We start from the raw sequence: 25,683 nt of genomic DNA, 5'->3' as shown, positions 1-25,683 counted from the left end.
TTTGGATTAAATGTGAAAATCAAATTAATATGATCGAAGAAGTTAGTTTACTTTTAAGGGCGCAAGGAATCGAGGAATGTGGTGATTTTGCAGGGATGAGTGAATTCTAATTTCATCGGCTACGAATTTTGGATAGGTCCGTGTGGAGAGTCGCTGAAGAGGACAAAAGATGTCCGTTTCAAATGTAGAAGCCAACAGTAGGGGAGACTGATTTAGGGCTTAAATTATTGTGGTGAGGACAAAATTGAGTTAATGACTCCCAACCACTGCGTTTAGGTTTTTATTATTATCATGCCTCCAAACATGTTGTCTGAGGCTTTGAGCATCAGGAGTCTGGGGGGGTAGGGAGATTGGATTGAAAGCGACGAAATTGCTTTCAAAGTCCTGATCTCGTTTTGAGAGATTTTTTGTGCTTATCAGAAAACTGAAACTGAGCGAGTATTAATCTAATTTTCCGAAGACCGATTTTAATGGTTATCGACTTGAAGAAAATTTGGCCGTTACAATACTCCAAAATAGAAAAGAGTGCGAATTAGCCCTACAGTTCCTCTCCTAATCGTATTTTCTCGGAGTAATTCAATACTCCAAAATAGAAAAAGAGCGTGAATCAATCTCTGTTTGTATAAAAGTAACATACTGAATTGATACTGCAGGTATTTTCCACATTTAATTTAAAAAATGGAATAAGCAAACTCTCGTTATGTACCGAGTGAAAACTGTTGCTACCGTCACTACGGAGCACCAGATAACGCAGTAAATAAAATTAGAACACTTCAATTTCAGAAATGCTCTTAGGGACCCCAATTATAATTACTCCCACCAACTGAAAACTGATACATCTCCCTTTTACAGATTATATATTGTCTACACTTTACATTACACAAACACCTAGAGAAAGCCTAACATAATGATGCGAAGAAAACTGCACTTTCTCGACTCTCTTTATAACGTCTAAGAACCACATTACAAAACCGCAACTCAGACGAAGTACAACTACAACACAGCAAATAGATTATTACCTACCCTTTGGATACAAACTTACCTTCTACGTCTCGGAAATTTACACGGTGGGTAGATGGAAACAGAGTAACTCCCCACTTTGTGCTTGTATGGTAAACTTTTTTTTTTCTTCTCTTTTTTTTTCCTTTTGTATATGCAGATGGGTGACTAGTTAGATGAACTGCAGAGTAAATTTTCCCACTGCTGGATCAATTACCTTGGCGTCGCGGGAAATGTTAGGTCATAAGAAGTCCTGAAACGGACACCAGAACCGTTATGTCTTGTTATGGGGCAAAGCCAACAGAATATGTTTGGACCGAGAACCTGCAGGTAGAATATATTTAGAAAGTAGTATTTAGAATAACTGGGAAATAAAATGGAAACTGTAAAGGCTACACAATAGCACTTCAAAAAAGGACCCATATCTTATAACATATGAAGACAGAATACAGACAGGTGGATAACATTCGAGTGTAGTAACGATAGGTTAACAATTCTATTTGAACTGTTCTATTTCATTTACATATTTTTCTTAAGAAAGTGAATAATGGACAATGCAACGTCAATTTGGTTAACTTGAAAACACTCAACATACCGGAGATGACAAGTGTAATTAAAATTGTTATGTGCACAATGTATTGATATACTAAAATTTCCATCATTTGTATCATTGCTCTACCCATCATAGTTGCATCTGCATCTGTGCATATTTAGGCATTATGTGCGTGTTACTAATATACATGCCATACCTGCCATACCGACATCCAATTTTTTCCAAGTTCTTAATGTATTTGTATCATATCGTACATGTAACCCGTCGGTACATGTAACCCGTCCATGTTCAAGGTTCACAATCAAGGTGGTGTAATCAGGGTGGCCTCAATTTTGAGATATTGTCCCTCATAACTAGCTAAAATCCATGTTAGTGTTATCAATGCGTGATGCGAAATGCATGGTGCAAAGTCCCTTTACGAGCACAAGCGCAAGTCCCAATGTGATGTGCACTTCCGAGTGAAGTGAGGCGTACACCGCAAACATAGTTTTTCAAGATAGATACTTAAGCATGTATTCACATAAAAAATATGTCAAGGTAAATAATATCTACTGCCGAATTGCAAAATAAGGTCAGAACGCTGACTGACACACCCCATATAGTGTAGTAAAGTTCATAATTTTTCAAATAAAAAGTCAAATCAGACTGATATTGAAGCAAAATCAAATAGCAAACCAGAGTGAGTTAGTTTTCTCAATCTGTGCCTAGTAGTTTTTTTTTTCTTTTTTGGATATTGGTTATTGGGTATAAAGATCTGATTGAAGTTTTTAAAAACAAATATACGAGGCTTCACATGCACCTTGTGCGAAGCGCCCTCGCGTAGGCACTTGCGAGGCACAAAAAGGCGCTGCTGCATCAAATGTGGGGAGCTTTACCGTCACCCAGCATTGCAGGGCCATGAGGCGCAATGAGTCGTGTGCTTTTGATAACACTAATCCATGCTCAGCAATTGGAAACTAAAAGGAATAGTAAAACAAGAGCCTAAAAAATAAATAACAATAGACAACTTCTCCTAAAATCGAAGTAACGCCAACGTTCAGAAAAAATTTCCAGACCATTTTCCTTTCTCGCTAAGAAAAGTAGAACTTTATCTGAACCTCACAACAGTCTAATCATGGTCTATCATAGAAGAAAAGGTCATAACATACTCGGTAAACAAAAATGATAAGCCATGAAACAATCCGGAACTGAGAAATGTCAAATAAGAGGCAGAAGAAAAAACTAACAATTTTGTAAAAAGATTGCCACATAAGATTCCAAAATGCATTAGACACACACCAAATTAAAGAGCATAGAATCTTACCGAAACTAGGTTATCATAGACACCAAGGTCATATGGATGTCTATAAATATTTCCAACTTTTTCTGCCAACCACATGGCCCTCACTCCTTCATGATACTGCAGAACACATCAGCACCTTGTGAGGAATAGAGATATATTAGGTCATAGGAAACAAACTACTCACAGAATTTTCAGACCTCTATAGTTGTCTTATTATGCAAGATCAGATAGATATGCCAACCCAAAAGAACACTTAACGCCAATGTAAGGGGAATAAGCAAAACACCACAAATAATCTGTCAAGTTAATCACTGATGTTAAAAAGTGGCAAAGCAATGTGAGGCATGAGGCATTAAAAGTTGCTTACATATGATGTCCTAAAAGAGCCTCCATTCTGCTGTTGATCCTTGTGCATATCATGAACAACACTGCCAAAGAGAAGAACCTGAAAAGGAGATAATTAGCCCACCTATCAATGTAACAATCATCTACATGAGTAATTAAAGGGGAACTGTGAATACAACCATAGAGTGAATGCAGGCAATCACAGCATACAACACAAAAACTAAGAAAACTTTGTAATTTGCATGCCCAACACAATTATTTATCCAGACACAGTGATGGTCCTGCAGGCATTACAAGGTAATGTTAGAAAGCGACAAAAGGTTTATTAATCAACAAGACAACTGAGACATGATACATACCATCCTCAGAACACACCTTTTGCAAACACGACAATGGTGCGCACGAGGAGGTTTATAATGAGAGCACTTTTGACAATATCTCAAGTCTCCACCCTGCAATGCAATTAAACTCAAGACGGTTAAATAAGAGTACTCTGGGTAAAATGCTTTCAGGATATTTGCCCTGAACTAAGCAAACAAATGCAACAATTAAATTGACACTAGATGACCAAACTTCTCACTGATTATGCATTTTAGTCAAGTTGCCTAACTCAAAGTTCAGTTCTTAACAAACCCTCACATAAGACGTTGCGCATCAAGATTCTAATTTTACAAAGCACATAGCATTACTCTGCAAGTGGCTCCTCACATCATCAGATCATACTTTGAAGAAGCTCGCAGAATATAATAAAAAATAAATATGAATACTAATAATGGTTAAATCCGCAAGTTGGAGATATAGCTCGTCTATTAATCCTACCAAGTACACCAATGACTGTCATTCCATTTTAAAGGCCAATATAATCATGGTATTTCTAATATAGTATCCTCAGGCAGTTCCATGCAAGAAAATTTAACATAACTAGGAAGTTGCAATAAAGTAACAACTACTCAAGATCCAGGCAGTGATGACTCCCCATTCAAAATATGACCCACATATGATTTGTTAGGAAGGAGATGATATATAGATGGTATCCACTTCAACAGGAAATGATAAACGATGGTATCCTCCTGCTCATGAAATGAGCTAGATCTATTTGTTATGAGCTATGATTTGGGCAGCATGGCTCAGGAGTTTATTGAAAACGAGCATACAAGTGTCAGAAACGTGACTTTATTGGAAGTTAGACACAGAGACATGTTATGTTGGTGTCATGCCCAAGGTCTCGTCACACTGTCATTTTAACTCTAAGAAATAAATATACATTAAGTTGATACAATTTGACAAGGACAATAACAAGGCACCAACTTTGGAAAATAAACAAGAACACCATATGTGAGACGCTCTAGCGGCATGCAGTCACACATGCAAAAGTGTACAAAAGAAATCAGTTAATTCATTAATTAAAAGAGAAAACAAAACATGATAAAGAACTATATTAACAATTACAATGCACAACAACACTATCATTCAAGAATCATGTTAACTTAGTCTTTAAACAACAATTGCATCAATACCCCAGAGGTATATGTGACATAATCTCCAACCCAAACACATAATATCTCTTTTTAATTTTTAGGAAATGTAGAAAGTTGTCTCTGATAAAAGAATGAACAATAATGTTTTCTTCACTTCTAAGTTTCGGATCAAACCTTATTTATACAAGGGCAACGTTTCCAATGAAGGAAAAAAAAAAGACACCAACTCCTGCCCCAAAAGAAAAATAAATAAATAAATAAATTCTACATAAACCATAAATAAGCAATCAAACATTCCTAATATATTGGTATAATGAATATACATCAATCAAGACCCCAACTATGTGGTCAAACATAATTAATATCATGGTATACCAAACCCCAGCAATTCATTGGTTATTACTTTTTACAAATTGGATGTTTAAGAACGCGTTAGGCGCTTCTAAACATTGGACCAAGGTTACAGATAGCGGATAGCGTTGCACCGCAGGGAGGCACCACTAAGGCTATTTGGGGCTATAGCAGCAAAATAGCGGCAAAAAAGACAAAGTCAAATAGCAGTCCAATTTATGTATATACAAATATTAAAAAAAAGAAAGTTAAAAAAATCTAAAAATTACACATGCATATTTAATGATTTATAGAGATCCTAAGCATAAAATGGATGCGTAACAATCACATAATATCAATAAAAGTACTGTACAGAATGAAAAAACATATATGTTTATCAAAAAGACTATTATTTGTCCCATTCTTTCAACTTTCAAGTCTCTAATAGAAAAATTCTCAATAATAGAAAAATATTTATTACTAGCAACATAATTGTATTAACTATATGAAACTTGACATAAAAGCGAAATCTTCAAGAATATATAAATGACCACTATTTATCGCTATTTGCTGCTAGGTCACGCTTTCGAGCGCTTTGACGAGTGAAAAGCACTCACACGTGCTATTGTTCACCGCAATCAATAACATCATAGTGGTGGGCGCCACTACCGCTATTTGCACCGCTATCGAACGCTATTTACAACAATGCATTGGACCTAGCGCTCAACACTCAAGCGAGCACTTAAGTGGCACCTAGGCCTTTAAATTTTTTTTTTTTTATGCAGCGACATTTTCCACCGCAATCAGAGGCATGAGATTTTTAACTATATAAGCAAATGGAATGGTTGAGTGATATCAAGAGAGGAATGATTTTACCCAAAGATTCAAAATTCTATCCTCATTGTTTTATATAAAAGAAGGTTTTGGATATTAAGTTTTGAACTAATCCATTTTCATCATACATTTTTCTTTCCCATTACTATGCTTAAGCAGGAACACAGATTTTTATGCGGTGCATTCCACTTTAAGTGGCCCATGCTTGCTAGGCACTCCTAAGGCGGGCCAAGTACTGCTTAAGTCTAGGTGGGCCCCCAGACCGCATTTTAAACAATGAGTTGGAACATAAATATTAACAAAAGCTAGATTGAAGAAATAGTGGACGAGATAGAGCCAAAGTTGGAGTAACTGGATGAGATGGTGAAAGACTTTCCAGAGGGTGTTAGTAGCAAGCAGGAGCTCAATGGAAGAGGCTAGCAATTGCGTGAAACATCACATCAACCTAGACCAAAAGAGTGGTGAATCTTAAGGATTTCGCTTAGTGGAAGATCAAACTGGTACAGGACTATCTATGACGATGTGATGAAGTTGCTAAAGATAGCGACGTTAACTGTGTCTCTTGTCCACAGTTCAAGCACTAAATGATTGCTCTACTTGCCAAGATAAAAAAACATAAGCGCTTAATAAGCAACTGATTAACAATATTAATTGCCTTTGAATTCTCAACTATTCATTTAGCTTATTTTGATACATCTAATTTAGGGATTTTACATCTTTATGCCCCTAAAGCAAGAAGTCAAGTTCATGACCTTTAATACAAAATATTATTTGGTACAAAAATGCAAATTTTAATGCAACACGGGTACCAAGTGTTAGAAACACAACTCTCCAACATCCTCGTCCTTCAACCCCAACACCAAGCTCCAATGTCACAAATTCCATAATAACCACGCTACCATTGATTGAACCTATCATTATACCAAAATCATCATCCTTATCAACTGCAGTTGATGGAAACTGGTCACTGACATGATAGCGGTAAGTACATTGGCCAGGTTGGCAAATTGACTCCTGCACATGATCGTGATGTGTCTCATCATTTGGATGTATGCAGGGGAATGTCAAAGAGGAAGAAGCAGCACCAGTTGATCGTGTGACAGCAAGGGTGGATTGACGGACATTTTCGAAATAATTTCTATAAAAAATTGTTTCAAACTAACCAATGGAGATTACTTCCAAGTGTATAAACTTAGTGAATGGTTTCCAGTCTATCTATTTATTATGTCATTGTATGTGTTTAAGTTCAACACTTCTTTGCTGTAGTTATCGGTGCATGTAATGGAATTCAAGAATGTTTTGCAAATATTGATAAGTAAACTTAGACAACTTCCACAATAAAGATATTACAATGATAACTCATAACCATATATGGCCAACAAAATAGAATCCCAAACTTTAACAAAATGTATCTTTTCCTTTATATTATTTTGGTATAAAATAATAAACTGCCAACTTTGGAAGGATACATAGCTTCTCTCAAACCATGGACACTAGGAAGTACATTAAACATTTAAGAAGTTCTTATATATACAGTACTATGGAATGCCACAATTCCATATATATGTGTAACATCCAGCATACATCATCTTATTCAATGCCTAAATTGTTATCAGCCCTTCATGAGAAGTAACATTTCTGTTATTGCATGGAAAGAGATGTACAACCGACAAATTTTAAAGGATATCAGTTACTCAACCAAAAGCAGTAAAAAACGAAGTTTACTATAGGACCAAGCATGTAATTTACTCCCCAGATTCCTAGAACGGCTTTCTCCTGCTATTACATGAGCACAAAATAAAACACATAATATCATAATATGTAATTTACTATGCACGCAAAAAAAAAAGTTAATATCATTTGTATACATAAATGTTTTGACTTTGGCAAGCTCCTTACTAAATTGCATGCCTACTAATAAGAGAAAAACAACCATCGCACTCCTGCATGGCACTATTAACGTGATTGTAAATATGTACGCATTATATTACATAGGATAGGACTATAACAGGTCAACGTTTATTGCAAGTTTCACACCTCACGAACAAGCAAATAAAACATGATTCTGCATTACATTAAGTTCATTTCTAAGGGTTCCTCCCTGAAATGCCTCGTGCACGTCAATTTCTGAGGGATTCTCCTGCACGGCATTATAAATGGGTTTATAAAAGAACCACACAATGTGCGAGTAGATCAAACATGAGCAAGTAAATTTTCTTCTAGGAATGTATGTGGAAAATTTTGAGTATCATCGCTCATGGTTGATAACAAGTCACAAACACTCACAATCAAGCAACGAACAAGCAAAGTAGAATCCTACATCACATTAAGCTCATTTCACAGAAAGCCCCCATCAAATGCACCATGCATGTAAAATTTCAAGCGCATCTCAAGTTATTCTAACACCTATTCCTCAAAGAGTCAAACTTTTTCACTCCTCAGTATAACACAGCAACCAAATCAAACAGACCTCCCATCCAACCGAACAAACACACATCCCAATTCCGGTAAACCCCCCCTATAATACCAAATCAGGACACAGAAAAACCACCAAACAATACCTTCCTCTTGATCTCATGCACTGGACTCGAAGTATCCTCGATATCCGGCACGAACGAGCTCGGAACGCTCCCAGGATCCCTGACCACCGCAATCCCATACGTCGCCACGGGACACCGCCCGCCACCGCGTGAACACCGCGCCGCTTCCGCCAGCCCCGTCGCCGGTCCTCAGCCCTAGCCAACATCAATTGACGACGAACACCCGTGGCGTACTACAGGTACCCGATCCCGCCATCACGGGACGTATGATCCGGAGGCGACCATCGACGTAGCCTCCTGGTGCGCCTCCGCCGCCCCATCTGAAACTCGAGACCGGCGGCGGATCTAGGGTAGGGTTTGGCTGAGGTCTCTTCGAGGTAGATTTGGAGCATGACAAGGTGGGGACTTTATATAAGCGGTTGTCTGAGAGGGCAGAGGCACAAACGAGGGGCTGTCGGCTAACGACATGCCGCCCGCACGGTTCTGGCACTGGGCGCGAGGCGAGGGGAGGAGGGGAGGGAGGTGGAGGCTTCTGGTGGCATTTTGGTTAATATTAAGTTGGCTGGTTGCTTGTGGGCGTGGCGACTGGGGTTGGGAGTGGGGTCCACTTTTGGACAATGGGGACCGTAACGGGTGCGGGTGCGGGTGCTTTCTAGAAGGGATTTTTGTTAAAAAAATAAAATTGGGCTGGGCTTTGAGCTCGGTACTTTGTATTAGGTCCTATTGGTTGCTTAGTATGGAAACTAAGTTAGATTCAAAAGTAATAGGATCAATTTTATTTTTCAATTTTTTTCACAGCAAAGGTTATTTTCTTCCACGCAGGATAAGCATCCAAATTCAATGATATTTACGCGCTGGTAACAACCAAACCCCTCCTTTTAGAAACTTGAGAAAAGTACATGCACCTGTTAAGAGTATCTACTTATGGATTATGAACAACATAACCAAATCATCTTGAGAATCAAAAGCGAAATGCCCATATTTTAACTATGGAGCTTCAAGACAAAAATAGATCATGATGTAGCATTACAAAGTGCAAAATACCCTTAAAAGTGATTTCCTCACTTCCAAATGCAATCCAATGTTATTAACACAGCACTAACAGCTCCTTTTTGATGTTAAACCAAAATTGAGGTGCTTACATTCTACAACACGAACTTGTATTTGGTTCCAAATGCAACCAAACAGACTGAGTATTTTGCTAGCAAACTCTCAACTTTGCTTGCGTGAAGCGAAGACTAAATTCAGGCCCAGCTTTGCTCAGAAACACATTAATAATACGTCAAAGAGATATTAATTCTGTCAAGTTCAATGATCCAAGAGTTGATATCCGACTCCCACGATATCTTTTTCCATAAAATACCATCTAGAGTTCAGAAGCTTAGACATGATTCCTTCATTTTCTTGCTAAATTCAGTTTGGTCTGCGCATACAAATGGGGCATGTTCCTTTTTCGCTGCAACCATGGAAAGATGCAGCTTGCACGGAACTGTAAAAAAAATAATAATAATAATAATTAGATAATCCAGGCACACAGAACAAACAAACTCAGCAACTTGTAAATTCTTATACTCCAGGCAAACACTGCATGTCAATTCATTTTCTCCAAATTCACTTCCATCTATTTTAGTACAGTCTTCCAACTTCTGGAGAACAAAGACCAGAGAATCTCATAAGCATAATAGTAAAAGGAAAAAAAAACTGTGAGACCAAGACTAAATTAGAAACAGAAAAGAAGTTACTCGATCAACAAAAAATTAAAAAAAAACAATAGAAATCTCTGTGAAGAAATATAAACTTGCATTGCGCATAAAAAAGTTCTTAGTCTGAGAACAAACCTTCATAGGAAAAAAACATAATTTATATTGAATAGCAACAAGATGAACAACAGTAATATTTTCCATCAAGATATGTAAAAAATGGCATGAGTTAACATTTCACATTCTAATACATCTCATAGATATATACATGTCTTATACACGAGGGATGAACCATAGTTATGGGAATAACATTACAAATATTTCTAAACAAAAAGATAATCGTTAGGAGCATTAGGAAGCTTTTTTCACTATAAAATGTATTAAAGCATAGAACTAAGGGCAAAGTGACCTTTCCTAATTAAAATTGTAAAAGGAGGAGAGTAATCATACTTGAGTTTGTGAGGGTGTTTTATTGTTTTTTTATTAGTTTATTTATATTTTATTATTATTTATTATTATATAATACATTGTTAACATATTAAATACTAGTATTTACTATGTTATTATATTGTTATATAAGATATTTTATTTATTATATTTTTATATTATTTAATAAATATTACTAATATATTAGATTAACTATAGTATAGTATAGTATAATAATAAGCATGTTGATAATAACTTTATATTAATTATATTTAATATATTATGTTAGATATTATATTAACACATTCTAAAACTCAAAACCAAATCACCAAACTTAAAACACATTTTAGGTGTTTTGAAATAAGTGTTGTGTTTTTGGATTGAGGATGATTTAGCTCAAAAAACACAATGGCTTCCAACCGCATGGTGTTTGTTTTTGGCAAAAAAATCATGGAAATAAGTAAAACACCATGGTATCCAAACGGAGCCTAAAGAGCTAACATAACAAGCAAGAGTGCGTCCCTGAGGGATGAACTCAGTCAATCTCCTCTCGAATCGGCTTCACTGATCCCAAGAAAAGAATTCATGGTTGCAAGATGAATGATACTGATTGTTTGATGTCCTTGCTACAAGCAGAAACTTTGCAAACCATGCAGGAACGTAAGGAATGCTAATTAACTAATCAAATAAAATTATACGCTTAATGAATATATTATGTATAGCAAGATTCAAACTTTTAAAAGAAAAAAGTTTTAGCAGAACAGCCAGCCAGTAAGATATCAAAGAAACAATTTCGTAAAGCCGGAAATCTAATTGAATTTCTGATGGGCATTTCGATTAAACAGCTAGCTCACAACTTCTAAGCAAACAAATGAGCAGAGAACTTACCAAATAACCAACCCAAAATCAGTAAATGTAACGGAACAGTTCTCTCCCTCCTTTCTGAGCTTCAGTAAACCAATGAATGTAATTGAACTTCACCGAGGAATTTTATCAAACAGTTAGCTCGCAATATCTAAGAAACACAATTGGGCAGAAAAACACTTACCCAAATAATCAAACCCAGGATCCCTCCCTCGACCTCTGAGAGAGAGAGAGAGAGAGAGAGAGAGAGAGAGAGAAAGAGAGTTGTTGTCGTCATCGTAGAAGAGACGCCACGAGTCGGTGTTGGCAACGCCAGCGGTCGATGAAGACATCGCTACGCGACGAGCAGAGCAAAGCGTCAAATTCCTTCGGTTACAAATGACGACAATGGGAGATTTTAATATGAGCCAACTTTTAGTCCCACATCGGCCAAGAAAAGAAAGCAAGAGATTATCAGCTGAGGATCTGGGCTTCGGGGGGCCAAGGGCAAGCTTAATGGGCCTGATTATTAGTATTAACTGTTTTTCAACCGAGCTAAATAATCACATGATAGCGTTGAGGATGAGTAGGCCAATGAGAAACTAAAGTTAGTACATTGCCATAACCATAAGCTAAACATATATGTGCATTAATACTAGAAAGATGGCAACCTTCGTTCAAATGTTTAGACAACGAAACTACAAGAAAATGTTTTACACGCTTGATATCCAAATTCAAAAAAGTCTTAACACTCAAAAAAAGTTGGTGCGCACAAAATACATAATTTCTTGCACCACTCCACCTGCGATATACGCTCCCTCTTGTCTTATGCTCTTGACGAAAGCAGCTTTCATGAAACTGTGAAAAAAAGAGTCACAGATCAGTAAGCGATGGCAATGACGAGAAAAAAAATCTCGAGGAAAATACAACGAAAATATGCATTTGTACGAATCAGTGGGTACATGAATGCTCAACAAACTAAGAATTATATGCCCGTATAATTTCTAGAATTCCAAGCAGAGTTAATGTTGCTTGACAAATGAGCATAAAGTAGACAAATATTGAATTAGGTTCAGCTTCATTGAGTAGGTAAATCTACTAATACAACTATACAACACATTTGAACATTAGAGGTGAACGAAAAATTATCAGATTTATATGGATAACACCATAAAATTTCTCATGCAAATCTCTGCTCCTTTCAAGCTACGCAGGGGACAGTATGTAGCATTCATATATGGCTTGAAGGGAATATAGTGTACCAAAAGCTAAGTAAATGAACAATATCCCTTTACTAAGGTCGAGAGAAGAAACCACCTTGCTTCGAACGACACCAGAAACTCTTTTCATGAATCATGAAGATCCATCACTGCAGAAAAAGGAAAATCTAATAAAAAAAATCCACAAACTAAACAAACTTTTTCTCAATTGAAACTTATGCAAAAATTTGTAAGAATATACAAAATTTATCTCAGGCTGCAGATTTCCAGTTAGTAAAACAAGTTTAGTAACAGCTTGTTACCTATGTGGTGATCTCTGTTACCATTAAGAGCTCTAATATCTTCATCGGTCATGGTTGAATCACTCGCGGTTGAAGCACGTGGCGTTATATCATCGTCCAATGCTCTCAATGCATCATAATCTGCAGAAGAATTTTGGAAACTGAAGAAATTCACACACGCGAAACTTCTGACTCTGGCTGAATAACCAAGAACAAAGGAAAGAACAGAAGAAAAAGAAAGTCATTATCAGTAAATTCATCTAGTGTGTATTAAAATAGAGGGTAGATTACAAGAAACCCTCTCAATCTATGCCCCATTTTTCAAGAAACCTCCACATCTAAGAAGTTCAGCAAATAAAAATCCTCATCTGCATTGGTTCGTTTATGTAGAACAAACATCTGCATTCAGAATCTAGGTTAATGGTTAAAAACATAGATCTTTATTTTGTCTGGAAGCTAACTTTCTTCTCTATTTTCTTCCTGTCAACTCTCAAAATCTATGAGTTTTTAACTGCAGATGTCAAAGTGCAACATCTACTCAGATGTTTGAAGAATAAAACTCCAATATAAAACTAAAGGTTTCATTAATGCTCAACTTTAAGATGAGTAGGTTTCTTGAACAACAGGATACAGATGAAGGGGGTTCTTGTAATTTACCCTATAAGTAATCTATACGAGAGGAAACATAATAGTATTTCTTAAATCTATTGATTTCAAAGCACACATAAAAGCATAAGAATTGAAGTAAAACATAGTCATAATAAAAATACTACCGCGATAGTCAAAATCTCGATCAAGAAGAGCAAGCTGAATCCTAACATCAGATAGCTGTGTTCTTGTTGCAAAGGCTGGCACAAGAACCCTCTGTTCAATGTTATGCCTTCTCGGGCTATTATCAGCTTCTCTTTGATGCTGCTGCCATCTAGGCCACATCAAAAGGCTGAAGGCAATCAAACAGACGATCACCAACACAACAAGCTACAAGAATAAGAAGAAACAATCAGATGTTAAAAAGAAGGGAAATTTCACAAAACTACAAAGCTGTCATAGATTTTTATTATTATAGAAAACTAACAAGAACTTTCAAAATTGTAGAAAAATATCATTAACTATTGAAAATAATTGCCTACAAATTCAATAAAAGCAATATAGAAATGTATAAAGTAAATATGGGCCAATTGTTCAACAAGGGCAAGTGCTTACTCTAACTGCCGTTAGGCATGGTAGTTTAGTGAAAGATGTTTATGGCAATTCTCTGATAAAAAAGGTATGGTAATTATGTGCAAAACATCGAATTTGTGGTAGATTTGTGAAATCTACAAAACAAGAAATCGGCTCTAGAAAATTCTATAGTACTTATCAACTACAGTAGAAAATTCAAACTCAAGTGATAAAAAATACCAGCATATTTGGCCTAAACTGCTCCGTGTTCAATATCATGAACAGAAGAAAAACTGCACAATGATAAGCACACATGACATTAGATACCATCAAATTACTTTGAAAAGTTAAAAAAATGGTAAAAAATTGCATACCGATAATAGCGAAATAGCACAAAGCTGATCTTCTATCAGGTATGAGCTCAGAAAATTGGCGTTCAAGTTCTTCTTCACTTCCACAAAGGAATGCGCTCATATTGGTAAGGAGTTGAGATTCTTTAACGCATGCAACAACGAAAGAGAAGACAATTCAGGAAAAAAATTGCAAGAAATTTTTTGAATGAATTAGGAATATGAAACCAGTGGACAGAAAGTCAAGCAATTATACAAAAAAAGGCAAGCATGAGATTGACGTACAAAATAAAATAGAATAAAAGGCACTAATTTATAAGGAAAAAAATATTACAGAAAGAAATTTGATAACTTTTTGCTTCATCGCGCAAAATTTTTTTAGTTCTATCAGCATTTCTACAAAGAATTAAAGATTAAAACTCTAAAACAGCGATTGCCAATTTGAAAAAGGCATACTAGGAGGAAGGAAATACCTGAGATTGAGGACTGGTGAGAGCTTGATAGCAAAAGGGGGATATAAGAAAGAAGCTTGAATTGTTTGAGAATGGAGAAGAGCATTTAAAGAGGAGGAAGAGAAAAAAAAAACATGCCACCAGTCACTGTTAGCAATGCCACCGGTCGATACCTCCATTGCTACGCGTTGCCCAGGCAGGGCTCTTTCGGTTACGAATATAGACAAGAATTTTGTCCTCGCTTAGTGTCAAAGACATAATAAAGTTCTTGTTGTGGATTGAAATTTGCGAGCCATAGTAGCTGGGCAAGTAAATAGGATGGTATTTTGGGCCAGGTTTCTCTCTTCATGCAAGTTGCAGCATGGCATGTATGTCATATATAAGCTTATCTCTACATTCTAAGCCATCTCTCATTAAATCCTCTGCCCATTTCCATCTCCTATAGGTGGAGTCAAAGAGAAAACCAAATAAGCATTATGCATGATAACATTTTCTTCAAGGTGGAAAGCCTGTTAAGGTTTCGACAAAATGTATGTATGTATGTATGTATGTATGTAGGTATGTATGTAGACACACACGCACACACATGCACATATATGTATATGTATATATAAAGGACCTTTGGCAGTTTCTCAAAAGAGTATAAAGTAAAGTAACATGGAGGATTAGTAGAAATGTGGATTAATCGGGAGAGCTTACAACTTAGAAAAGTGGATAAAGTGGATAAGCTACTAATTATATGGTTGTGGTTGGTATGTGTGCAAAATTAAGTAAGTAGAGCTGAATTATAGGTACTATATTTTGATGCAGAACATTTTATGGCATGTTCCCATTAGCTTCTTTCTTTCAAATCAACCAAAGGATCGCAGTGCATTTACATATTCGTATCTTCCTTGTTGCCACACTGATGGATCAATGCATTCTGCATGGAATTGCCGAAGTAAAACGCGATCAGATCTTTAGAAGGTAATATTGACAAAATTAATAGACACTTCAAAGAATAGAAAATAGTATAATAATCACACATTGATAAAATCAATTACTTGAAACTTTGGGCGCAAAACAAGTGTACAAAACTTTCCCCTTCCATTAAGTTAGAAGCCAAAGGTGCATACTCAAGCACTTGGAGCTAAGAAGGAATTAGTAGGGTATCCAGCACAAATATGCTAAAATAACATAATTTTCATATCATCCTATAATACTGGATGCCAAAGCTTAACCTCTGAAGCCAATCATTATGATGGCGTTATTCAGGCAAAATATGGATATACCTTGATGAATATCATCATTACAAAAAGGAATTCGGGAACAAAGAAAAACCTAATAAAGATAAGTAGCATAATTGGAACCAGGCAGGTCACACTTATGGGTGATCTCATAAATCCTTTAGCAGTTATTATTTTTCAAGGGAAAGTATGGTCTACTAAAATACTCACTTGAACTTTATCTTACAAAGTGCAGATAAGCTGCCCAATAAAGTGCCATGTAAAATTGAAAACCAAGCTTTACATGAATGCTAAGACCACAAACACAATAGAAAATATTTGAACTTTCAATATCCAGTCAGTTACCTAATTAAGAACGAAAGCATCATGAATATATTTTCTTATATGGCGCAATGCTTGTACACTGAATAAACAATGAAATGTGATCTATGGGCTTTCCATAACTCTATCTAATTACCATAAGCTCATAGTACTGAAAATTAGTTCTAAATAGATTAATGAATGATGGACCACCAAAATAGTAGACACAAAGAATGCTGCATGTTCTAGCATTCTGTTTAGATAAAAATCATGAAGATCATTCAAATGCTATCTATCTTTGATGAGAATGGTTGGCTCAAATGGAATATGACGTACGTGTCTGAGACTTGAGAAATCTTCCCCCTAATTGGCTAGCATAGCATTGTTATGAGCATCAAGAATAATATCAGCATACTATTTAGTTAACAACTGAAATGTGAAATTACTAAATTGGTAATTGTTTAAAAATAATCAAGCTAAATGGGAAGAACAAAGTACCCCAACACAGGTGAATAAAGATAAATATGCAAAATATTAGACAGAAATCGTCAAGAAAAATCTCACCTTACTCAGTTACTCATTAAGTACATGATTACGCAGCCAGCGTTGAGACATTCTTCATTTCTTCTAATCCACGCTCGTGGTTGCAAACTACAAGAAGATTAAATCATACAAAAAAAAAGAATAAGTAAAGATAATACTTGTAAAGTTGTAAGAGACATTTCAACAAACAGCTAACCTTGAAGGACCCAATCCATGAGACTGGTCATTAAGCTTGAATCTTCCATGCTCGAATATTCTTCTTCTTAAGTTTGAATCTTTTTTATTGAAGCTAGAAGTACCACTGCTCTGCGCATAACGTGAAGCAAGAGGGAGTGGAGCTAATCGTGTCGTTGCCATTGTCGAAGAGAATGACAGCGAGAGAGATAACTAATTAACAAAGCAATTTAGTCCCACATCAACAAGAAGTCAGTAAGTTGAGAATCTGGGGCCGGAGCCTACATTGAAATGTTATGAGCCTACTTCTTACGACAACAAATCCTGGCGAAAACAACATGAAGTAAGCAAACAAAGAATTTAGAGTTTACTTCTTACCATAAACGTTGCATCCATTGCATTATTTCCATTACAGTGAACCAAAGGATCTTGTCGGAAATATGAACAAACCAAAAATTTCTGGTCAATTCCAAAATTTTCATTAATATGAGTTTAAAGTATGTACAATACAAATGCTGATACATCTCTACTTGATACTCAATTTCTAAAATTCGTACTAAGAATACATAAGAGTGTATCAATTTCGCTCGACATCAACGGTATGGTGCTCTTGAGTAGACGGACCTACTCGATATTTACAAGTAGGACACGTTCCTTCTTTCCTCAGCCACGGATCAACACAGTCCGCGTGGAACTGTCAAAAAAAAACAAGATATATGAGAGAGTATTGCAAATTCAACAATAGCCTCTGTCTCTACACATTTACCTTAGAATCAGTCTGCGGAAAAATGTTCAGGCATTTTATGTTTAGAATTCACGTGTGAGTATAGTTCCATATCAGAAAGAAGCACAAAGTTGATGAGCTCAATACCAATAACATTAATCGTATACATAGTATTGATGGTCACAAATACATATATATACCCTCATAATAGCAATATAACGATGAAAGTGTTAGCGAACTTCTCGGAAGAGAGGTCAGTACTAATAACGTCGGATAACAGTGAGGTGTGATGATCTTTATTTTTTGAACAAATGTGGTGACGAGTTCTAACCTGATGCAAGCAAGGCAAGCTTCTGATCAGTTGTCCCTTGACAAATCTTTCGAAGCAAATAATGCACGTGAAATCATTCATCTTCGATCTCTACAGAAAGAAAGAAAAAAATGAATGAATTATGATTTACCTGCAGAACAAATCAAGATGTCCCAAGGTGAAATGAAGCTTTGGTCCTGCTTTGGCTTACTTGTCTGTGTATATGAGATTGAACCATGAACCTTGGAGTACCTCTTCCCTCGCCTTTTGGGGGAGAATCAGGAACAGGATTTTCCTCATCCAGCGCCCTTAAATCTTCGTAATCTGTACATGTTTGATTCTATTTGATATATCCCTATCCTCGACGTTTGATATGGATTTGAGTATATGTTAAGAGGAAATCCATACCCAGATCATCGAAATCGCGCTCGGTCAAGGCGAGCTGAACCCTGAGCTCAGGCAACCGGTCTCTGTTCCTTGGGGTGTTGTCAGGGTCCAACTGAGCTTCCTCCGCCTCTTCTTCCTCGTCTCGGCGCAGCTTGCAGTGACCATACTTGGCTATAAACGCGGCAACTCCCAACACGAAGACGAAAACCCACTTCTGCAGTCATAAACGCACGCACGGTAACTAAACCCCCCAAAATTGCAACCTTAAAAAGCACAAATAATAACAATTCTACTAGACACAAGAAATTTAGCATTGCTGGGTAACATAAGTCAATGTTGGATCAAAATCATAATTGTTGTTGACCCTCGTCACAATTTCGGAAGATACGGTTGGTTGTTTACGGGGAGAATTGCAAGCAGAAGATGGGCGTTGACGACGACGAGGATCAAAGCCGCGACGGAGGCCAGGAAGCAGGCGAGGGTGCGCTTCTCGGGGAGGAGCTCGGCGCACCCGGCCTCGAGGTCTTCTCTGTTTCTTCCCAGCGCACGGCTCATCGATCGTCGCGAAATTGGGAGGAGAAATTCTCGAAGAGAGAGAGACTTGAGAGTTTTTTGTGCTGGGCGAGAGGAACAAGTGTTGCTTTTGCGCACGGGAGGTAGCGCCCGCGGTGATTTACGAATGAGGACAGAGCAGTGCGGGGAAAATTTTGTGTTGCTCCTCTCTTATGAATTTCTTTTTTGTTTCCTTAACATCGGATGTCAAGATGGCCGAGTTGGTCTAAGGCGCCAGTTTCAGGTACTGGTCCGAAAGGGCATGGGTTCGAATCCCATTCTTGACAATTTTTCCAGCGTTTTTTATTTATATTTTTTATTATAATAATCCTTGATTTTGTATGTGACCATGACTTCCAAAGAAATCATCATCTATACGTCGATCATTATCCAAACAAAACCTTGCTTATTATATCCATCGAAACCAGAACAAAACCGTGTCTGGGTCCGTCGGTCGCATCCACAACAAACCCCTGCTTATCCAAAAACCAATTTTGCTCTTGCATACGGCAAACGATAGACACCAATCCAAATTATTTTTAGATATGACAACGAACTCGCAAATTTTTCAATAGCGCACGTGCCTTCACATTTGATTCGAGGGGCATTTTAGTTTTTTCCTCCCCCGCTCTTTAGTAAAATGAGAAACAGTTTGAAAAGCACTTGATGGTTATGTACAAATTAATTCCCCTTAACAATAAGATATTTATCCATAGGCTTCAATGTCCATTCTTGAGTCGTGTTGCTAACAACAATTTAACAATGTTAACAAACAAGAGGACAGCATACATTTATCTTATCCCCCTTCATTTCAATCCCACCAGGGATGAAAAATTCAACATTAGAGACAAAAAAAAAAGAGATCAAACAGCACACCCTCTTTTCTCATTTTTCACTCAGCAATAAGACCAGTGAGGACTTCATTCAATTTATACACAATCTGAAACTTAATAGTCTTTATAATTTCTGTCTAATTGTATGAGTCTACAACTCCTCTCATCAACTGGGAATATCGGCGTGGAAATAAACAATAAATTACTTCAAAAAAATGAGAAAATAATAAATACTATAGAAAAGGCGAAGAAATTAGAATGTTTTATTTTATTTCTCATCAAGGTGGCTAGATTCTGACGCCAGTCCATGTCTCTGGCTTCTGTCAGTGGGTAATGAATAGCTTCGGCGCTCCTTTCCTCCAGGCTTGGAGGATGCATTTCCATACCAAATCATTCCTACGACAGCCAAGATCATGCCAACGACTACATGGATATTCATGCCTGCCCTCCCAAACAAGAAGAACCCTAGAACGAGGACAAGGATGGTCTTCATGTGACCAAGGACTTGGAAAGAAACGGCAGTGAATCTGCCGATGCAGATGAATTGACTAAGGTTGGTTCCGATAGCTATGATGCATGATAGTAGAATGAAGAACTGCAGAACAGAAAGCCAATGTATGTTAGTGAGAAAAAACTGGAAGTTCTAGTTAGACAAAGAAAATACATAAAACATGTATTTCATGTAGAAATTTCCAAGGATAAATAACTTGCCACAGAGCCAAGCATATGGTAATTATGTAAATGCAGAAAATTGTGGTAATTATGAGAATAGCAAAGTTCCTTGAAGAGTCAAATTGTGGTAATTATGAGAATAGCAAAATTGTGGTAATTATGAGAATAGCCAAGCATATTAACATTGTAAATGCAGAAAATTGGCTAAATATAGAGAACAAGGAATACTGGAAGAGTCAAATAATCAATAAAATATGAGAATAGCAAAGTTCCTTGAAACTTACAACTGAAGTTACATTGTAGTCGAATTTGTCCACTCTTTGGTTAGTCAACCAGAAATCCAGAAAAGGCCCAAATATAAGAAGAGACGCTGCCTGGACTGGAGCAGTGTGGCCCAATAGACTAAACGAACTAAGTGAATACTTCCTTTGAAGAGAATGAACATACTGCATAAATAAGAATTAAAATGTTAGATATAGCACTCTATCTTCTTTCGAAGACCACATATCACTGTCAAGAAGACTAGCAGATACACATTATAAAATGAAAACATAAACAGACCTCTTAACAACATTTATAAGATGAACCAAGTTTCTACAACCCTGGAATATGTGTGATCATGGCATGTTAGAAAAGTTATTATTGATGGAAGAAATCCTAACTTCACTGTCAATAGAAGTGATTAAAAAAACTGATTTACTAAAGGAACTCCTAAAGGGACTATCCTGCTAGAACAAATTTACTTCGCCATTCCAGAGAGCTTGAAAATGTTGGGATACAATAGAAAAAAAAACACTGAGTTGCATTAAGGTGTATATACGGATTCAGAGAGTAAGAGTGCAAGTACAAGCACAAGAGGGAGATAGAAATAAAGAGCGAGAGCATTTGTTAATTACTTTAACTTATAGATAACTGCAAAGAAGTGACACAAACAAGATGCATATAAACTGCTCCGTGTGTTTAACTTACATATTGTTGCAAAGCAGTGCTCCAAACTGCTATTGCAGCTGCAATCAGACCTCTTGCATTGAGGCTTACATCAGTGACAGTGCATACTGCGACGCCTATAAGGACCACCAGTATGCTGAGCTTTGTGTCCCGGGAATAACGAATCTTATCGAACATAACTTCCAAAAGACACGATACTGGTATTATACACAACTTTGCTATCTGAATACAAAACCACAAGATGAATTTATTGATTTACCCATTAAAAATGTGGTGAAATTAAAAGAACACCTCTTGGCTGCAAATTACTGACCTGGTAAAATCCCACAGAATTCCACATCAAACTCACATTCATTCCAACAATTGACAAGTTTGCAAAGACGGCAAACTTCATAAGTTCAGGTAGTGGTAAATGGGAGGGCTGAATGTATCCGAACCATCTAAGTGCAGCAGTCATGACAGTTGTAGTGGCAAAATGAAGACCAGTTAGTGTTGTAGCTGCAGATAATAATGATGCATGATATGAGAACAGGAAATGAATCAAGGAATATAATCAGAGCATGATGAGACCTAACGCAAATAACTTGCAAAATGTATGTATATGAAATGTAATCAGTAAATCCCAAAGAAAGTTCACAACTGTATTAAAAAAAGAATTCGCACAGGAAATACCACTTCATGAATTTTTGCAATTTTCATATGTTGCTATTTGTCTGTGAACAGTATTTATGGGAAGAAACCCAAGATAGAAATCAGGAAGAAGATGAAAGAGACTGAACATTAACATAGACTATAAAGTGAATCAGTTATTGAAATAGAACACGGCAACTAAGAAGTAAATTAGGGATTACGCCAACAAGCCATTCAGCAAAATGAAATAGCAGGACGATGCAAAAAGATATAAACTGTAGTTACAGAATACAACATGCCAAGGTTCTAGCAATCAGTAGTCTCCTGTAAGACTAGAAAACTTCCAAATGTTCCAGCTCGATGCCCAACCAGTAACCTCTTAAGGCAATTTTCCATGATGAGAATTTATGGAGGATAATACTATAAACTACCATCACCTCAATAAAAGAGTTTTAGCAATCCAAAGGAGTGCCTAGAAGGTTATTCTTATAGGTGAAAATACAGAAATACCCTCATGTTTAGCATGATCGAATTGTCATATAAAAAATGCAATTACCAAATCAGAAAGTGGTCAGCCAAGAGTTGGAACCCAATTTTGTGGCCTGAACCATTCCTTGTTATACTATGAAAGGACAAAGACACAGAATTATCTCATTGTGGATTATTTTCTCTCTTCGAGTTTATGACTTATCTCTGTGTGTTGCTACACAAAATATTATATTTCAATCACAAAAATAGCCTCAAATCTCTCCCGGTTGCATCCCAATTCTTTAGGTCCATTAGCTACCAATCCCCTTCTGTGATTCAAAAAATCATGCGAACTCGACCAAGAGTCAAGCCACCAGTTTTCATCATCTTTACCATCTTGGCCTTTAAATGTCTTAGCTACAGAAATTACATACTGGGAACAATCACCGAAGACACGCATAAGAGAGCTCGTCTTAGAACCAAATATGCTAGTTGGCAAATAGAAATATTTAAACTTTTATGATCTTGCAGTTTATGCCAGTGCAACCAAGAGACAACTCCACAGCTCTCCCTGACTACAAAAAAGTTATGAAGAATGAGTGGAGGTGATTAGGAACTCTGGAATTGTATTAATATCAGAGGTACATTATAGGGCCAACAGGTAAGTACTGCAGTATACTGCTTCTCAAGGCCAGGTGGATTTACACATAATTTCATATAATTGACAACAACATGGTTTATAGGAATTGCTTTTCTTGTATATGTATTAGTTTGATAGCGACATTAAAGACTAGTGGCTTTTTCAACATACAGCAGCATTGTAAGGGAATTACATAAAGTGGGTATGCCAATATATCAAAATACTAAAACAAGCAGTAGAAATCTAACCATAGAGGAGGATACAAAACAGAGAAGTACATTCACCAAACTAACCTATATGAATCCAACATTAAGCAAAAGGATACCAAAGCATGACTGAGACTGAAATTTCATCTAGGCAAGCAGAGTGCAACCGTGTGAATACAAACATTGTACATAGAGATTAATTTGCTGAAGATAAATCAGAGAAACAAACTAAAGAACATGGCTTCCTAAGACAGCCATTTACTTTGGTATTCCTTCCTTCCGACAAAAGCATACTACTAAGGGAAAACTTAAGCAGGTTTCTCAAACAGGACTCAACTAGTCATTTCTATATAAGATGCAATATTATAGAATAACACATTAAGCAAATATCAATAGACATATAAAACAGCTAAGAACTTGAAGTTTACCGAAACTGAAGCCATATGTAGCCATTAAGGCTTTATTGACCATGATGATTCCAACAGACGTCACTACATTGAACAACCATGCAGCTGTATCCGCTGCTGCCTTCCTGTCTGCCTTGCTTGTAGGTGCCATTTCTTTTACTACAGTTTCCGAATTATCTTACAGATCTCCAGGATTTAGCTTCCATATGCAACGAAACTGCTAAAAAGATGACAAAAAGGTCAGACATGGTAATCATCTATGAAATAGTTTCCAATACTGATTAGAAGTATTATTGTCCAAATTGGAAAAATATTAGAAGTTAAGGAGAAGGGTTTTTCAAGGATTGGGGTTAGATGGTGTCATGTGGAGTCATGACCTTTGTTATCTTCCTTTTTTAGCTCCGTACTGCTCTACTCTTGTAATTTAGATGAAGAACAGTTTTCAAAGAGAGCTAGTCTGCATATGTTTTTTTGTCCGCATATAAGATTACATAGCTATAGGAGTATCGTTTTCAAAGAGAGCTAGTCTGCATATGTTTTTTTGTCCGCATATAAGATTACATAGCTATAGGAGTATCTTTTACTTTAAGATTAGTATCAAATATGTTTTTTTGTCCGCATATAAGATTACATAGCTATAGGAGTATCTTTTACTTTAAGATTAGTATCAAGAACTTGATTCAATTCTAAATAACATATAGCACTAAGAAATATAATCCTTGTCTTTAACACTGATTTATCTATCACCCGAGTCTTCAAATTTTTTTATACCTTGTTAATTTCTTAGTCATTACATCTTAGTATTTGATACACGTGGTTGGTACAACATAAACATAATAAATTTCAAAGCTTTCTCCTTCACTCTTCTTTATATTTGAGACATACTTGGTTTCCAATTTCGATTTTGTACGCGATCAGCATAAACCAAGTCAGGATCTCTAATTCATAATTGCAGAACAAATACATTAAAACAAAAAGGTAAAAAAGCTATAAAACAGTTAATCAGCTAATGAAACAATCAAAAACCCTAGCTAATTCTGCGGATCCAAAATCATTACAGGAAATTCATGAAATCAAGCAGCAAAACACTTACCAGAGACTTCAAATCAGCGCTGATTCCAGAGTCGCGGAGACGGCGGTAGGAGACGGCGGCGGCGGCGGCGGTGATCGGAGATGGGAGAAAAAGGTGGGATCTTTACAGAGAGAGAGGGAAGAGATCTGGATATTTTCACCTTCGTTTTTCCCCCTTTTTCTTTTTGCGGTTCGATTCAGTTTTAATCTCAGAATCTCACTTTCGCGGATTTCCAGCAGTAAAATCAGTTTTCCCTACTATTTTTTGGATTTGGATCCTCTATAGTATTAAAAAAAAATGGAGTGATCACGCATAATCATAACTATTAATTATCTAGTTTCTTGATTGTGATTTTTTTAGTGCAAATTAGGAATGGGTGCAATACATAAGGTATGATAAGTGTTAGATTTAGATTGTATCATAACTACCCTATTAAATAATTAACGATTGATATTAAAAGTAGTGGTCTCTCCACTACTTTTTTATAGTGAAGATGATCCAAATTCCTATTTTTTCCTCTTCTTTTTCTTTTTTCAATGGCTAAATAGCACTTAAATACCCTATAGTTTTACCTCTTTGGCACTTATATACCCTAACGTGTAATTCATAGCAAATATATACCCCAACATGTTCACGGTTAAAATTTTACGAACAGTATTAAAATTAAAGAGTGTTGACAAAGTTGCCCTCTCTAATATTAAACCCCTAACTGGTTTAAAAAAAAAACCAATAAAACATTAATTTTAGTTAATTTTACATCCATGCGCTATAAAAAGTATAAAATCTGGTATCTTTAC

General features: G+C 36.5%; 4 protein-coding genes and 1 non-coding gene across 10 annotated transcripts; 1 reads left to right on the top strand and 4 right to left on the bottom strand.

Moving 5' to 3' along the window:
• On the bottom strand, nucleotides 787–8,617 carry LOC109829570 (probable protein S-acyltransferase 16). The gene is made up of 8 exons (XM_020396643.1): nucleotides 8,605–8,617; nucleotides 8,383–8,525; nucleotides 3,539–3,631; nucleotides 3,359–3,460; nucleotides 3,202–3,279; nucleotides 3,032–3,130; nucleotides 2,856–2,951; nucleotides 787–1,323 (listed from the first exon to the last, which is right to left on the bottom strand). Exons 1-8 carry the CDS (start codon nucleotides 8,615–8,617, stop codon nucleotides 1,213–1,215), a joined length of 735 nt encoding a protein of 244 aa, XP_020252232.1. The 3' UTR covers nucleotides 787–1,212.
• On the bottom strand, nucleotides 9,319–16,242 carry LOC109829846 (E3 ubiquitin-protein ligase SDIR1-like). 5 transcript variants are annotated; one of them, XM_020396900.1, is made up of 8 exons: nucleotides 14,367–16,242; nucleotides 14,233–14,285; nucleotides 13,605–13,809; nucleotides 12,853–13,029; nucleotides 12,648–12,699; nucleotides 11,376–12,188; nucleotides 9,934–10,007; nucleotides 9,319–9,850 (listed from the first exon to the last, which is right to left on the bottom strand). In XM_020396900.1, the coding sequence occupies exons 1-5, from the start codon at nucleotides 14,464–14,466 to the stop codon at nucleotides 12,677–12,679; spliced, it is 558 nt and encodes a 185-aa protein (XP_020252489.1). In that variant the 5' UTR covers nucleotides 14,467–16,242; the 3' UTR covers nucleotides 9,319–9,850; nucleotides 9,934–10,007; nucleotides 11,376–12,188; nucleotides 12,648–12,676. The 5 variants fall into 5 exon arrangements, with proteins under 5 accessions (XP_020252489.1, XP_020252486.1, XP_020252487.1 ...); XM_020396897.1 differs by lacking the exon at nucleotides 9,934–10,007 and having other exon boundaries at nucleotides 11,376–11,462; nucleotides 11,536–12,188; XM_020396898.1 differs by having other exon boundaries at nucleotides 9,319–10,007.
• On the bottom strand, nucleotides 16,623–19,096 carry LOC109829845 (E3 ubiquitin-protein ligase SDIR1-like). Its single transcript, XM_020396895.1, has 6 exons — nucleotides 18,861–19,096; nucleotides 18,480–18,672; nucleotides 18,283–18,395; nucleotides 18,093–18,182; nucleotides 17,060–17,731; nucleotides 16,623–16,971 (listed from the first exon to the last, which is right to left on the bottom strand). The coding sequence occupies exons 1-5, from the start codon at nucleotides 19,011–19,013 to the stop codon at nucleotides 17,615–17,617; spliced, it is 666 nt and encodes a 221-aa protein (XP_020252484.1). The 5' UTR covers nucleotides 19,014–19,096; the 3' UTR covers nucleotides 16,623–16,971; nucleotides 17,060–17,614.
• On the top strand, nucleotides 19,217–19,297 carry TRNAL-CAG. The gene has a single exon. It is a non-coding gene; the product is annotated as a tRNA-Leu (tRNA).
• On the bottom strand, nucleotides 19,870–25,131 carry LOC109829843 (UDP-galactose transporter 2-like). 2 transcript variants are annotated; one of them, XM_020396894.1, is made up of 6 exons: nucleotides 24,908–25,131; nucleotides 23,836–24,034; nucleotides 21,777–21,961; nucleotides 21,485–21,685; nucleotides 20,800–20,961; nucleotides 19,870–20,438 (listed from the first exon to the last, which is right to left on the bottom strand). In XM_020396894.1, the coding sequence occupies exons 2-6, from the start codon at nucleotides 23,963–23,965 to the stop codon at nucleotides 20,112–20,114; spliced, it is 1,005 nt and encodes a 334-aa protein (XP_020252483.1). In that variant the 5' UTR covers nucleotides 23,966–24,034; nucleotides 24,908–25,131; the 3' UTR covers nucleotides 19,870–20,111. The 2 variants fall into 2 exon arrangements, with proteins under 2 accessions (XP_020252483.1, XP_020252482.1); XM_020396893.1 differs by having other exon boundaries at nucleotides 23,836–24,031; nucleotides 24,908–25,130.

The sequence above is a fragment of the Asparagus officinalis genome, chromosome 2 (assembly GCF_001876935.1).
Source record: "Asparagus officinalis chromosome 2, Aspof.V1, whole genome shotgun sequence".
Lineage (NCBI taxonomy): Eukaryota > Viridiplantae > Streptophyta > Magnoliopsida > Asparagales > Asparagaceae > Asparagus > Asparagus officinalis.
The sequence above is the reverse complement of the archived record's forward strand: the minus strand, read 5'-3'. Positions and strand labels throughout refer to the sequence as shown.

What these genes read in the sequence shown, in the direction of transcription:
- LOC109829570 (XM_020396643.1), bottom strand. An exon ending in AAAGGTGTGTTCTGAGGATG is followed by an intron (nt 3,461 to 3,538) that starts GTATGTATCATG and finishes TAATGCCTGCAG; the next exon opens with GACCATCACTGTGTCTGGAT. An exon ending in GCTCTTTTAGGACATCATAT is followed by an intron (nt 3,131 to 3,201) that starts GTAAGCAACTTT and finishes TTAACTTGACAG; the next exon opens with ATTATTTGTGGTGTTTTGCT.
- LOC109829846 (XM_020396898.1), bottom strand. Translation starts at nt 14,466, where the DNA reads ATGAGCGCATTCCTTTGTGGAAGTGAAGAAGAACTTGAACGCCAATTT. An exon ending in GTGCTATTTCGCTATTATCG is followed by an intron (nt 14,286 to 14,366) that starts GTATGCAATTTT and finishes ATCATTGTGCAG; the next exon opens with TTTTTCTTCTGTTCATGATA. An exon ending in TAACAGAGATCACCACATAG is followed by an intron (nt 12,700 to 12,852) that starts GTAACAAGCTGT and finishes CTTTTTCTGCAG; the next exon opens with TGATGGATCTTCATGATTCA.
- LOC109829845 (XM_020396895.1), bottom strand. Translation starts at nt 19,013, where the DNA reads ATGAGCCGTGCGCTGGGAAGAAACAGAGAAGACCTCGAGGCCGGGTGC. An exon ending in TTCTGCTTGCAATTCTCCCC is followed by an intron (nt 18,673 to 18,860) that starts GTAAACAACCAA and finishes TTATGACTGCAG; the next exon opens with AAGTGGGTTTTCGTCTTCGT. An exon ending in GCTTGCCTTGCTTGCATCAG is followed by an intron (nt 17,732 to 18,092) that starts GTTAGAACTCGT and finishes TTTTTTTGACAG; the next exon opens with TTCCACGCGGACTGTGTTGA.
- LOC109829843 (XM_020396894.1), bottom strand. Translation starts at nt 23,965, where the DNA reads ATGGCACCTACAAGCAAGGCAGACAGGAAGGCAGCAGCGGATACAGCT. An exon ending in GCACTGCTTTGCAACAATAT is followed by an intron (nt 20,962 to 21,484) that starts GTAAGTTAAACA and finishes TTATTTATGCAG; the next exon opens with TATGTTCATTCTCTTCAAAG. An exon ending in ACTACAATGTAACTTCAGTT is followed by an intron (nt 20,439 to 20,799) that starts GTAAGTTTCAAG and finishes TCTGTTCTGCAG; the next exon opens with TTCTTCATTCTACTATCATG.